General features: G+C 38.7%; 1 protein-coding gene across 1 annotated transcript; it reads right to left on the bottom strand.

The window, feature by feature from the left end:
- Positions 1-8,246: 8,246 nt before the first annotated feature.
- Positions 8,247-9,297, bottom strand: tmem215.S (transmembrane protein 215 S homeolog). The gene has a single exon (XM_018242853.2). It carries the CDS (start codon positions 9,295-9,297, stop codon positions 8,650-8,652), a length of 648 nt encoding a protein of 215 aa, XP_018098342.1. The 3' UTR covers positions 8,247-8,649.
- Between the last annotated feature and the right edge of the window lie 3,048 nt (positions 9,298-12,345).

Genomic DNA, 12,345 nt, shown 5'->3' with positions numbered 1-12,345 from the left:
TTATTGGCATAGCTGTATATAAAGCAATAAATAAACGTGGGAGCACTTACCGGTCAGAGTTCAGCTGCACAAACACTGCGATCCCACACAGCCAGGTTCCATATAGAGCTTCTGAGGAAGTGGCCGGTAGCCACAAAACGCGTAAAGCAGGCAGCCTACAATATGTTCTGGGCATGCCTTTACCATTTTTACTGATTATTCAATAAATTTCTATTTTTTAACGGACAAATAATCGGCTCCTTTGGTGCTCCATTTTTCTTGTGCTCTATATCTGTATATCAAGCTGTGTAAAAAAAAGTTATAATAGTTATTGAAAAGAGAAAAAAAGGTAACCCTTAAAGTTGCACCCCCCACCATCATAGGATCCGATATCTCAAGGAACAAATTAAAACGTAACTTTTACTAATGAATTACATAAAAACCATGAGTCCAGGAAAACGTTTAAAATAAAGTTAGGAACAGGGAGATGAATGAACTGAAAATAGGTTATGTACAGGCCGTGAGGTAGGTATTAGACCGATCTGTTAGGTCTGTAATGGAGCATTGAAGTAATCACGGGGTAGGAATAAAGACCCTTGTCCAGTAGCCTAGAGAAAAGTGGGTATAAGACCCACCTGAAAACACACCAATTTACCACCTGCGGCGCTCCTGGAGATGAGGTTACTGGGAATCACTGTTTGTTTCAATAATGTTATTTTCCCCGCTCTGCAGCTTTTAGTGTTGGAGTACTCTCGCTCCAAGTATATAGAAATCTGTAGTAAAAGAAAAAAATCGCAAAGAGACAAAGGATTCTTTTCTAAGTGCAGTATTTAGTTGTAGTTCAACATATCCCTGCATAAAAAGTTACACTCACAGGATAAAAAATTTCAATATCGCATATAAATTTCATATCTGTCCGTATGTGTCCTTCTCAGTCCCACTCTGTATGTGTCCAGTGCTCAGAATCAGTCCTGTGCCGGCAAATAATCTTTCTCGAGCTCTCTTGTTCAACACTCATTTGCGGAGGGACTTCAGACAGATAAATGGACTCCTCGCTCTTGTCCATCGCGTTTCACACCCCTTCACCCTCAGTTTAACCCTCCCAGTTTCCTGGCAAGAGAGACGGGTAAGTAAAGTGGCAATTATGCCACTAGTAATATATATCCATTGCAAAGGAATGGAACTTCTGCGACTGCCGCTATTCTATTCATTGTGCGGTCACAAGAAATACATTTGCTAGCGAGGTGTCAATGCGGTCACTGGTGATACACTGTATGGAAATAAAGCAATTATAACTGTGGCTTATTCTTAATCATATACCCCAAATTTGTATATTGTAAAATTGTATAGTAAGCCTCCTGACAGTTCTGAAATTAACCCCGTGTGTGAACGAGAAAGATAGTAAAAGAGACTGATTAACTCAGAGTGACTTGATACAAAGGGGTAAATTCACTAAGGCGCGAAGCGCCGAACGCTAGTGTTAATTCGCTAGCGTTTGGCATTTTCGCTACTGCGCAAATTCACTAACGAACGCTGGCGTAGTTTCACTAGTGTTACTTCGCAACCTTACGCCAGGCGAATTTTCGCTAGCGACGAAACTACGCAAATTCACTAACTTTCACAGTGTAGTGAACGCTACCTTTTACGCTAGACTTCCTTCGCCACCTCAGACCTGGCGAAGCGCAATAGAGTAGATAGGGATTGTTTAAAAAAAAGTCAAAATTTTTTCTAAGTCCCAAAAAACGCTGGTGTGTTTTCTACATGATGGCTGATAGGCTGAAAAAGATAGAAAATTTTTTGGGGCTCCCCTTCCTCCCCCCTACATTTCCTGACTCATGGCAACTTACCTAGACAGTGGGCACATGTGTAGGGCAAAATAAAAATTTTATTTGCAGATTTGAAGGTTTTCTAGGCATTTGCAGTACAGATACGTGTTCCTCCATTGAAATTTGAATTTCGCGCCGTATGCAAATTAGCCTTCGCTAGCGCAACTTCGCTTTATATAGCGAAAAAACGCTAGCGCAACTCCGCAACCTTACGCTACCCCTGTGCGCAACTTCGGATTTTAGTGAATTTGCGAAGCGCTGGCGAAACTACGCCTGGCGAAGTGCGTCGAAGTGCGGCGAAGTTGCGCCTGGCGCAACTTCGCATCTTAGTGAATTTGCCCCAAAGTATCAGTTGAAAATGGCAAATATAGAAAATGTTGCTATTTTGATTTTATACTTAATCCATATGATAATATCAAAAAAAATGCAAGAATGATGGATACTTTGTCTTCAGATGAATACATTCATTGTAATACTTTCATTAAGTCCCATTGGACCTAATGCATTCATTCGAAAAATCCAGACAATAGACAATAGCGTTGTTTCAATGTCTCCACCTCTAATCCCAAGAGAGACTTTATGAAGACCTATAGCTCTGAGATTAGTACTGGAGTTGTAATGAAATTCCAAAAAATGACGACTGACTGGTGGTAGTTTTCGATTGTTGTTTTCTATTCTGGCGCATTCTCAATACTGGCCACGTGTTCCAGGAGGCGTTTTTTTAAAAGGCCTATTGGTTTTGCCTGTGGTGCAAGTAAAGGTCCGTGTGATCCGATGCAGCTTGCCAAACCTATCAACAACTGTATTCTGATTGTGCATAAACACACAGGCCCTGCATTTACCACAGGCAAATTTCCCCAGATGTGTGGGTTTTTTGAAGGCCTGGTTAAATTACTTTTGACCAGTCGATCCCTTAAGTTGGGTGCCCTATGGCAGCAGGTCAGAGGTCACGGACCCAATAATTTATCTAATATTGGGTCAGTGTGTAAAATATGCCAATGCCTCTTTAATATGGTATCAATAGTTGACCACTGTTTACAGTAAGTACCAATAAATCGAACAGGCTGTTCTGCATTGGATGTTGAATGATTACGGCCCTCTAACAGGGAGTTTCTAGGGGTTTTTATGGCTCTGGAATATGCCCTTCTAATCACAGTTAGTGAATATCCCCTTTCCTGTAAGCTTTTGGTTAATTCCAATGCCCTTAGTTTGAAGGTTGGTAGAACATAACAATTCTGTCTAAGATGTAGGAATTCCCCAATGGGAATACCTCTTTTGGTAGACATTGGATGATGGCTTTCAAAGTGTAAAATATAATTGGTCGAAGTGGTTTTGCGAAATAAGTCTATATTAACGGATCCATCTTCCCGAATAATCAATGTCACGTCTAGGAAATCCAAACTTTTGTCACTGATTGTATGTAGTGATGGGCGAATTTGCGCCGTTTCACTTCACCGAAAAATTGGCGAATTTCATGCGAAATGCGCTAAACGGCGAAAAATTCGCGAAACAGCACCGGCGTCTCTTTTTTGACACCGGTGCCTGTTTTTGACGAAAAAGGCTGCCATGTCCCCTGTCCAAAGGAACACCAGATCGTCAATTTTTTTCTCTTTTCAATTACTATTTATATCTTTAACCCTGCACACCATCTACTGTTTCTCTCACTTGATGGGTGGTACTCCCTAATCTGTATTTATTCAAAAAGTTGTAATACACTATACATAGTTTATCAAACTTAAAGGAGAAGGAAAGTATAAATTGCTGGGGACGCCAAATGTTAGGCACCCCCAGATTGTAATCACTTACCTGATACCCTGGGTCAGTGCTCCTGGTAGCAGAAAACCTCATGGGACTGGAGCTCTTCTTAGTGATCACCAAGGAACCATCCTCTTCTTTTTTCAATGCTCGGGTAGACCCATGCACCGTAGACTGAAAAGGCTGGATTTTATGTTCAGCTTTTCATTGTACTGCAAATGCACAACTCAAAAGAAGTAGAAGGAAGAGAATTGCTCCATGGGGCTCACTGATAAGGCTGGTGCAGTTTTCTGTTGTTAGGAACAATGGCCTGGGGTGTCAGTTAAGACATTACAGTCACTGCAGGGTGCCTAATCTTTGGCATCCACCCGTGATTTATACTTTTCTTCTCCTTTAAGGTAAAACTCTGGTATGAAGAACTGTGCTGTATCACCTTTTTCTCAAGCCCTACTGACTTTTAAGTTGCAATAAAAAGTAGTTGAAATAAAAAATGGTGCACATTTTTGGACTAAAATTAAATATGCACCTTCATAAATATCACCACTTTTAATTTTGCAATGGATGCTGCCTGCTGATTTTGGAAATGTGATGGACTGTGCTAAGGAGAACAACACAGCTTGATGAATATTATTTTATTGTACAATGCTTTTTACACAGTTTATTGTTGTAAAGCATTTTGTGCAGCTTCATAAAAAGGCCTCTTTGTGTAAAACAAGCCAACAGATATTGTTCGGCATGTATGTAACTGCACCAGAAGTATATTTAGGTATACCAGGTAAGTACGAAGGTTTCAAAAGTAAGGCAAGACCAATGTTCATAAAAGTCTCAGGGGGAAGTACTTCCAGACACATCTATTGGGATATATTAGCCTATTTATTTTCCCAGCAAACTATTGCTTTTTAATCATTATATGAGCTAGCTGATAAAGTTCCAGCTCAGCATATTTACAATACATTAAACTCTGCTGTAGGCACCATAAATGTTTTTCTCAAGTATTGCAGCCATAGATCAGTTAAAAATAATGTGATTTTTTTCTCTTTGGACTGTGGCTCAGTGTTGAAATGAGGAGCCTTTGTATCCTGTACGGATTAGGTTACACAGTCCACTAATATTCTCAGACATGAAAGAAAATGACTTTACAGTGACTTTCGGACTATGTCATAACTTGTCATAAGATAATACAAGATGTTCTACTGCTCAGCCGACCTGCACAATTAGATTTAACATGATCAATATGATTAGCCATTAAAGCCGAGTGGATGTATATCAATTCTGCAGACTCAAGTCAGCTGCTCCGGCAAAGTTAGCGTAATATAAGCAAGCACCTACTAGGAAGAGAATTCTTTTGCCCCTAAAGACATCAATCATAAACTATTACTTGCCAAAAAACCTCCCACCACAGGTTCCCTAACTCAATTGTTGGAATGTTCTCACTTTGGAACTGTAACAGTGTATTTAATCATTGGATCCCCACAAGGCAAGATACCGCAACTCATAAGTAAATGCCTGCAGCACTGTAGCTTTTTAGCTAGATGAAAAGGTAGCAAGATAGAACAATATATAGATAGTGTAGTTAAATGTTACATACATTGGTATTCTATAATTAATTTAGATAAACAGATTTAGACTTAAAAAATATGCACATAGATAGATAGAGAGAGAGAGAGAGAGAGAGAGAGAGAGAGAGAGAGAGAGAGAGAGAGATAGAGAGGCCTCTTTGATAAAACATATAAAACATGCCCTGAGGTCAAGCGAGTGCCTCTGTGGTAGACAGGTAGATGCACCCCATGAATGAGGACTAGTGAGACACTAAATCCTGTTAAAGTACACTCTAAAAACATAGGGTTGTTAAGCTGGTAGGAGTAGTTGTGTGCTTCATAAGGCAGGCTGGAGTAGTAGGATGAAGTGAATGTGCAGACACTACTGGAGCAAGCTGTAAAACTAAATCATGTGAAAAAAAGGATTGTCACCCCCAAGATGTTTCTTAACCTCTTTTGCAAAAGCAGCTTTGTAACTGAATATTTATCCTAAAACCAGATATGCACCTCGTTTTAATTACTATGCTCTGCTATAGAAAGGCATTTTATGTAGATAGGTATATCTTTGCAAACAACATGTTGACCCATTTTGGGGTTATGAATTCCATAATAACAGAATAACAACACATAATAGAATAGTCATTTATAAATATAATGTTATATAGTCAGACATATACGTATATAATGTAACATTGTGATGCATTACTTACCTTGCTACATGTAAACTGCTTTCATTCTGGTACAAATATTTTTTTCCCTATGTTTTCCTGTTAGAAGCAACACCTACTCTGTATTTTATCACAGCATTTCACAATAACCAAAATAAAACTTACTTATTTGAGCAACAATATACAAAGCATATTCAATGCTTCTCTCCACCTGCAGTTTTAATGAGGAGGATAAAAATGTGGAACACCATGTCTTAAAGGAGCAGTATATCCCCTTGTGCTTATAGAACTTGTGCTTATTGCTTAATTACTAATTATCTGTTATCAGTGAGGAAACATAATACAAAAATGCAAAAAATGTGTTTTTCCTTTGGCAGAATTCATATTCAGTTCACATTTCTCTTTTTCTTTTGCATATGAAGGTATAATAACCCTTTATGGATGCATAATATGTTTAAAGGACCACCAAAGCCTCAGAATATTTTTTTCCCATTTAGTAGGATTTAGTAAGTGTTCACAGCTATTTTTTTACATTTAAATTTAGTTGGTGTTGCTCACATACTGGTGTCCAGGACATGAGCAGGCTCAGATCAGCTGGCTTACCTTTAGGTAAGAGCTAAGCTTGGCTCTGAGTTTGAATCTCAATACTTTTATATTCATAAGAATAAATCATTTTTTATTCATAAGTAGCATATTTGGAGAACATATTTCATTTACAGTATATAATCATGACATTACTGAAATGAAGATGTTTGATCTCAAGAGGGTAATACTGCCCATTCAGTGGCGGAACTACCGGGGGAGCAGGGGGTGCAAACGGGCCAGGGCCAGCACCCCCTCAGGGCCCCCCGGCAGCGCCGCACGCCACTGAAATCCCCACTAAAATTCGGCCGTTCGGGGGCGGGGCCTGGCTGCGCGTCACGCACCAGGGTCAGCCCCCCTCTAGGAACGCTACTGTGCCCATTTATGCTTGAAAGTTACTGTAGCCTTGTATGCAATTAACAAAATGTCAGTGGCAAACTAACAATCAGTAGGCCTATGGTAGCCTTTAAATAGAGTGCATTAAATGTGCTATATTATTATTTGAATGAACACATATATTATGTCATAGAAAGTTGAATAAATATAGAGGTTTCAATAACAAAGGTACTGTATATCACATCTTACACAACAGTTTACATGTGACTGGTATAATGGGTCAGGGGTATCACAATCATTGGTATTGGATTCAAACAGCCATTGTAAGAATGAAAATGATGGCAGTACTAGATCATTGTTATTGGACTGGAAAACCCATTGTAGGAACCAGCGTGATGGGAGCACTGGGAATTATCTTGATTGCTATCATTGTACATGTAGTAATATTAACATTATGAGATGTTGTTATGTTTTCCTTACTGCATTTGTATGTGTGCACTGGCACTTCAACAACACCATTAGCAAAACCCACTACAGAAACCATGAACTGTATGAACTTGCACCTTTGTGAACAGAATCAAAGCATGCACCGTTTTACCTTTATTTTAGCTCTGCACTTGCCTTCATAAATGAGCTTATTTTGCACACGTAACTTACAAATAAGAATTGCTAAATAATAGCATAAGCCCCAAACACAGTTTCTCATAATGATATGAGGACTGTGAGTCTAGTTTCACGTCTCCTATCAAAGACAGCCTTACCTCACTTATCAGCAGAGCAAAAGTGTTACAGTATTAACCTTGTAATACTTCAACTCACTTACAGTTTTATCTTTTCAAGGTATTACAAAAGCCCAAAAAGGTCACAAAAATCAATTTTTATATTCTAGTCTACAATAAAAAAGGCATATCTTGAAGAGCCTGATCATTTAATATTCCTCATTATAATGAACAGTTTGCCCTTCCAAGACAGCAGGTTATTTGAATAAAACGGGATTTTCTTAACATTAATAATGTATTAATTGTCAGATGACCCAAAAACAATTCATTTTAAAAGCCTTCCAGGAACCTAAGTCAAGTAAACGTTGCTATAAATAATAGTCAAACCATTTCTATTAGGTGCCATCAGCATCATATGTGGAAATACTTCAACCAATTCACAACAGTCACAGTGTAAGAGTATAAAAATAACAAGCAGACCCAAATCTCCATTGTTTTGTATACGCAAGCATTATATTTTACTGTTCAGAAGAAAATTCCCAGTTTACAAACATGTTGGTAGTATAAGTTCAGTATTAAAGAAATTAGCATATTGCATATATGGGAGAGGGCCTTTTGGGAGGGGGGGGAGTATTCATTTTTTCTTTAAGACAATCCGTGAAAGCCAAAAACCTTTGCATTGTATATCAGAAGAGTCACCATTTTTGCATGTACACCACTTAATGTTATTAAGTATTTTTCCCAGAAAATGTAAAATTTGGAAGAAAATATGTATTTCATCCTAAGCAAATAACTGCAAAGTTTGCATTTTGATTATAATGATGCTTTTAAGTGTAACTCAGTATTGTAGGCATACATGATATCTAAAATAAACTGTTGTTGCAGCAAATCATTAGATAACGATGATATAATAGCCTCCAGTGTATTAACAGGCTGTCTATAGAATACAGATAGCCTGAGCCTTTGTCTGTACATTTCATATATCTGATTATCTTTTAATGCATGTCTGTTCAGATGTACTGTTCCTTACCAAGGCACTGGATTCACAGAAGGAACAATTGGAGAATCCAACAAAATAAAAAAAACCCAGAGGCAAGGGACTCATAACCGTAAACATGCTGGTCTGCAGGGATACTTTGGGTAAAAGGTTTCAACTGTAAGTATCACATCTGTTTTGATCAGATACAATATCTTTCATGCAGTGCAAACATTTCCATAGTGAGTATATGTGTGCAACTAAATCAAGTTAAACAATTGTCTCTTGGTCCCAGTTCACCTCTGTAGCTTGTACATAACAGCAGTACCTGTCCTGCTTGTGTGTGAAGGCAGCAGCCTCTTTATCTCGTGGATCCAGAGTGACCTTCTCCTCTGTGGCTGTGTAAATAATCCTGTCGGCTGAGCATGTCTTATCAAACACTGAACAAGTACTCTCTACCCCACCTGGCAAGGCATTAGAAGAATAGGACTGATGCACCTCATCTTGGTCCACTCCCTTTATAAGAGTCCTCGCATCCTCTATGGTGATAACTTTGCTAGACTCACATTCTTCACCTTTCTCCTTTTTCTCTCCCTTTTTATCCAGCTCATTAGAGCTCCCCTTTCCAGATCCCATGTCTGAGGGAGTCTTTAAAAGCTCTATGTCTTCTTTGTCTTTTGTCTTCTTCCAGCAAATCCACTTTTTATATGGCCACTTTGTACAGCCATCTGTTCTCCTGGCAAGTGAAATGACAGCTACTCCTGGGAAAAAAATTGCAGGTCCAATGGCGATAAGAGGAATTGGCCCCAGAGATTCCCCTTTAAACCCAGACACTGTAAACATAAACCCAAAGACCAGGAAGATGCTCACCAAGGCCACCACCAGTCCAGTACGAGGGTTGATATCATCTGGCCTCATCTCTTTAAACCATCAAATTGTACTTTATCCACAGGGACATAGACAGCTCTTGTTACTGTTTCCCAATTGCAATCACACAACAACTTTGCAAAGATGTTACAAAAAAAAAGTAGAACACAGATTCCTAAGCAGCAAAAGCCTTTACTAGTTCCCTGGTGACTCCAGCATGTGGTTCCTTATCTCCTTCCTAGGGAATTCTTAAAAAGATCACAATAACTCTGGCATAAGAAGGATTAATCATCTGTGAACACATTAGTCCTGAAGCAGGTGTGAATCTTATAGTTAAATCCACAGGGAGAAGGATGCTGCTCTTTCGGATGCCAGAACAGTCAGCTACTGTATGTGTTCAAACTGTGCATGAATGGAAAGTGAGACACTCATCTCCTAATGCAAGAGTATGTGAGGAAAGGGAGGGGTGTACAGAAACAGCAAGGGAGTGGACTAAAACACTAAAAATAAGAAGCAAGGAACCTCCTTTCTTTATTTGGAAATACTGATCAGCAATATCAGCTTCAGCATGTCTGGAATATTAGAAATATAAGAACGTGGTGCTGGATACGGATTTGTTTCCTTCTAAAACAGCTGAATTGCTGTCACACCGGCATATAAATAGTTGCCAAATGTCCCTAGGTGCCAGATATTGTCATTGTTTTTCAATATTATGACATTTTTCCTAGTCCCATAATGACTTAAGTCATATTAAGCAAGGCATGTGGGGAAATACACCAGAACGCATTGTTATACACCTATGGCATTAGTCTAAAAGAAATATGTGAAGGGAGAATATAATATAAAGTTAAAAAATAAGGGAATTAGTATTATTATTATTAGTATTAGTATTAGGCAGTTATTGCTTTTAAAAAGTTAATGGTTGATGGACAGTTAGTTGCTCATAATAACCAATTAGCGATTTAACCGATTTACTCTTCCAACTTGGAGTAGGTTGTTTAACATTAGCTGCTGATTGGTTGTTGTTGGTAACTGCGCGTGTGCAACTTAGCACCTATGTTTGTATATCAGCCTTTGTGTCAATGACTTTTTGTGTAAGAAGCCTATATTTTCCCCATATTACTTCAGTTGCTTTTATAAAACAAGGGCCATTTACAAGCACTAGTACATTTTGCCTCTGTAGTTGTGGAAATGTTTGTCAGTATTTCTGCTAAGTTCCTGTTGGTCTATTTCCATTTTCCTGGATCACATTATGAATTTTGTGCTAGATGTAATCTCTGAAATAAAGTACAGATTAATATGAATATTAACCTAATGGACCACAAAAAGCTCCTCAAATGTCAACTGGATGTGTTTTGACCACACTATCTTACACCCCTGGCCACAATCAAATCAAGCCCCTGTTTCTTCACTATGCTTTGCCTTCCAATTATCAGGAGGCAGATTGTCAAATATCAGCTGATTCCTTCTGAGCCCCTTTGGTAGCAAAAATAATCAGATACCAGCAGTGATGTCAGTTACTCCCGGTATGCTTTCAACATTCTGCAACAAAGAATGCAGAATTTAAGCTAAAGTTTCCAGTGTAATTCTATTTATTACTTTCTATTTCAATTCTATTATCTATTAATTAGTATTATAAATGTGACCTTTGGATGAGATTATATCTTCATGTTCTGTGAGCTTGAAGACTTCCCCCGCTGATCACTCCCATTCTGCTACTTAATTTATTAAAACGTCAACGTTTTACAGTTGTTTAAACAATAAGGTGTCAGAGAAGTATTGGTCTTATACTGGCTATTATCAGTACATGCATTCTATAAGATAGGATATCTGTCTGCTCAGTAAAACATAACTATCTGAGGTGGGGGAATCAGATTGTCCTGAAAATAACCTACAATCACATAACAGACAAACTATGGTGGAAGTAGGCTGGTCTCTAAACCTATTTTTTTAAACTTTAGTAACTTATCAGAATCACCCAAGATGACAGATTATCCTGGGCCCCCACTGATCACAACATTCTGTCAATCTCCTCTTCATATTCTTCTCATTTCTACTTGTGGAAGGTCATCATTTGACCTGGAAATGATAGGACCATACTCTTCTTCAGCCTCCCTCGAGATAACACTATTAAGTTGGCCAATGGCCAAAAGAGTGCTTGAGTAAAATATGGCAATCCATGAAAGAACCAACAGATTACTTCAAAATGGGCCCCTTTGTGGGAACCATAGTGCTGAACTTTGTAACTGGCTGTCCAACTCAAGAGCCAGTGCATGTATGCAATTGTCCTACAATGACTAACAGCCACATTGACAGACACTGTTTAGTGTGTGTCTACAAAATACAAATTAACAATGACAATAATTTTTGACAACTTAGCTACACAGATTTTAAAAATATCTTGCACTGGGGTTTGTCATTATATTCATACAGTTGAAGGGGCTGACTCACAGATAAGCAACCAGTATTCTACCTGTTTCATATGTTTCTTCACATATTTCATTTACAAAAAAAATCCTCTATTCAGCTAGGCTTGTCAAGCAAAGCATTCTGGCAGTTGCAGTTTGGCTATAGCTACAGGGCAACATATTGCTTATCCCTGAGGAGAAATTTAAGGCCAAACCCCTTCAACATTTTAGCTAATATTACCTAAAATGTGTTTATTCTACTGTATGTGTAAGTATGCACTTGCTTTCCTCAGTCCTTGTCAGAGAGTTATAAAACTACTATGATGAAGAACAGTAGACCAAGGTAAACTTCTTTGCATAGCCTGCTGAAAAAAATAATGCACATAAGCATACAATTTGCCTCTATCAAGATGATGGCTTTTACTTAAAGGAGATGGAAAGGCAGAAATAGGCTGCAGCGTGTACTTGGGTGACGTCACGCTTTTTTCAGGTATCTTCCTCCCTGCTGCCCGAGGCAGCCTTGAGGCGCATTGGGCATAATTTAATTGGACTTCGCATGTACAGGGGAGCTGCCTTTCTCCCAATGATGAGGACGCTACTGTGCAATGTGGAGGAGCTGCGGGGGAACTGACGTTGTCGCTTTTAAAAGCAAGAGCTTGCGAAGCTGATCACTACATAATGTATAGGAATT

The sequence above is a fragment of the Xenopus laevis genome, chromosome 1S, assembly GCF_017654675.1.
Source record: "Xenopus laevis strain J_2021 chromosome 1S, Xenopus_laevis_v10.1, whole genome shotgun sequence".
NCBI lineage: Eukaryota > Metazoa > Chordata > Amphibia > Anura > Pipidae > Xenopus > Xenopus laevis.
The sequence above is the reverse complement of the archived record's forward strand: the minus strand, read 5'-3'. Positions and strand labels throughout refer to the sequence as shown.

What these genes read in the sequence shown, in the direction of transcription:
- tmem215.S (XM_018242853.2), bottom strand. Translation starts at nt 9,297, where the DNA reads ATGAGGCCAGATGATATCAACCCTCGTACTGGACTGGTGGTGGCCTTG.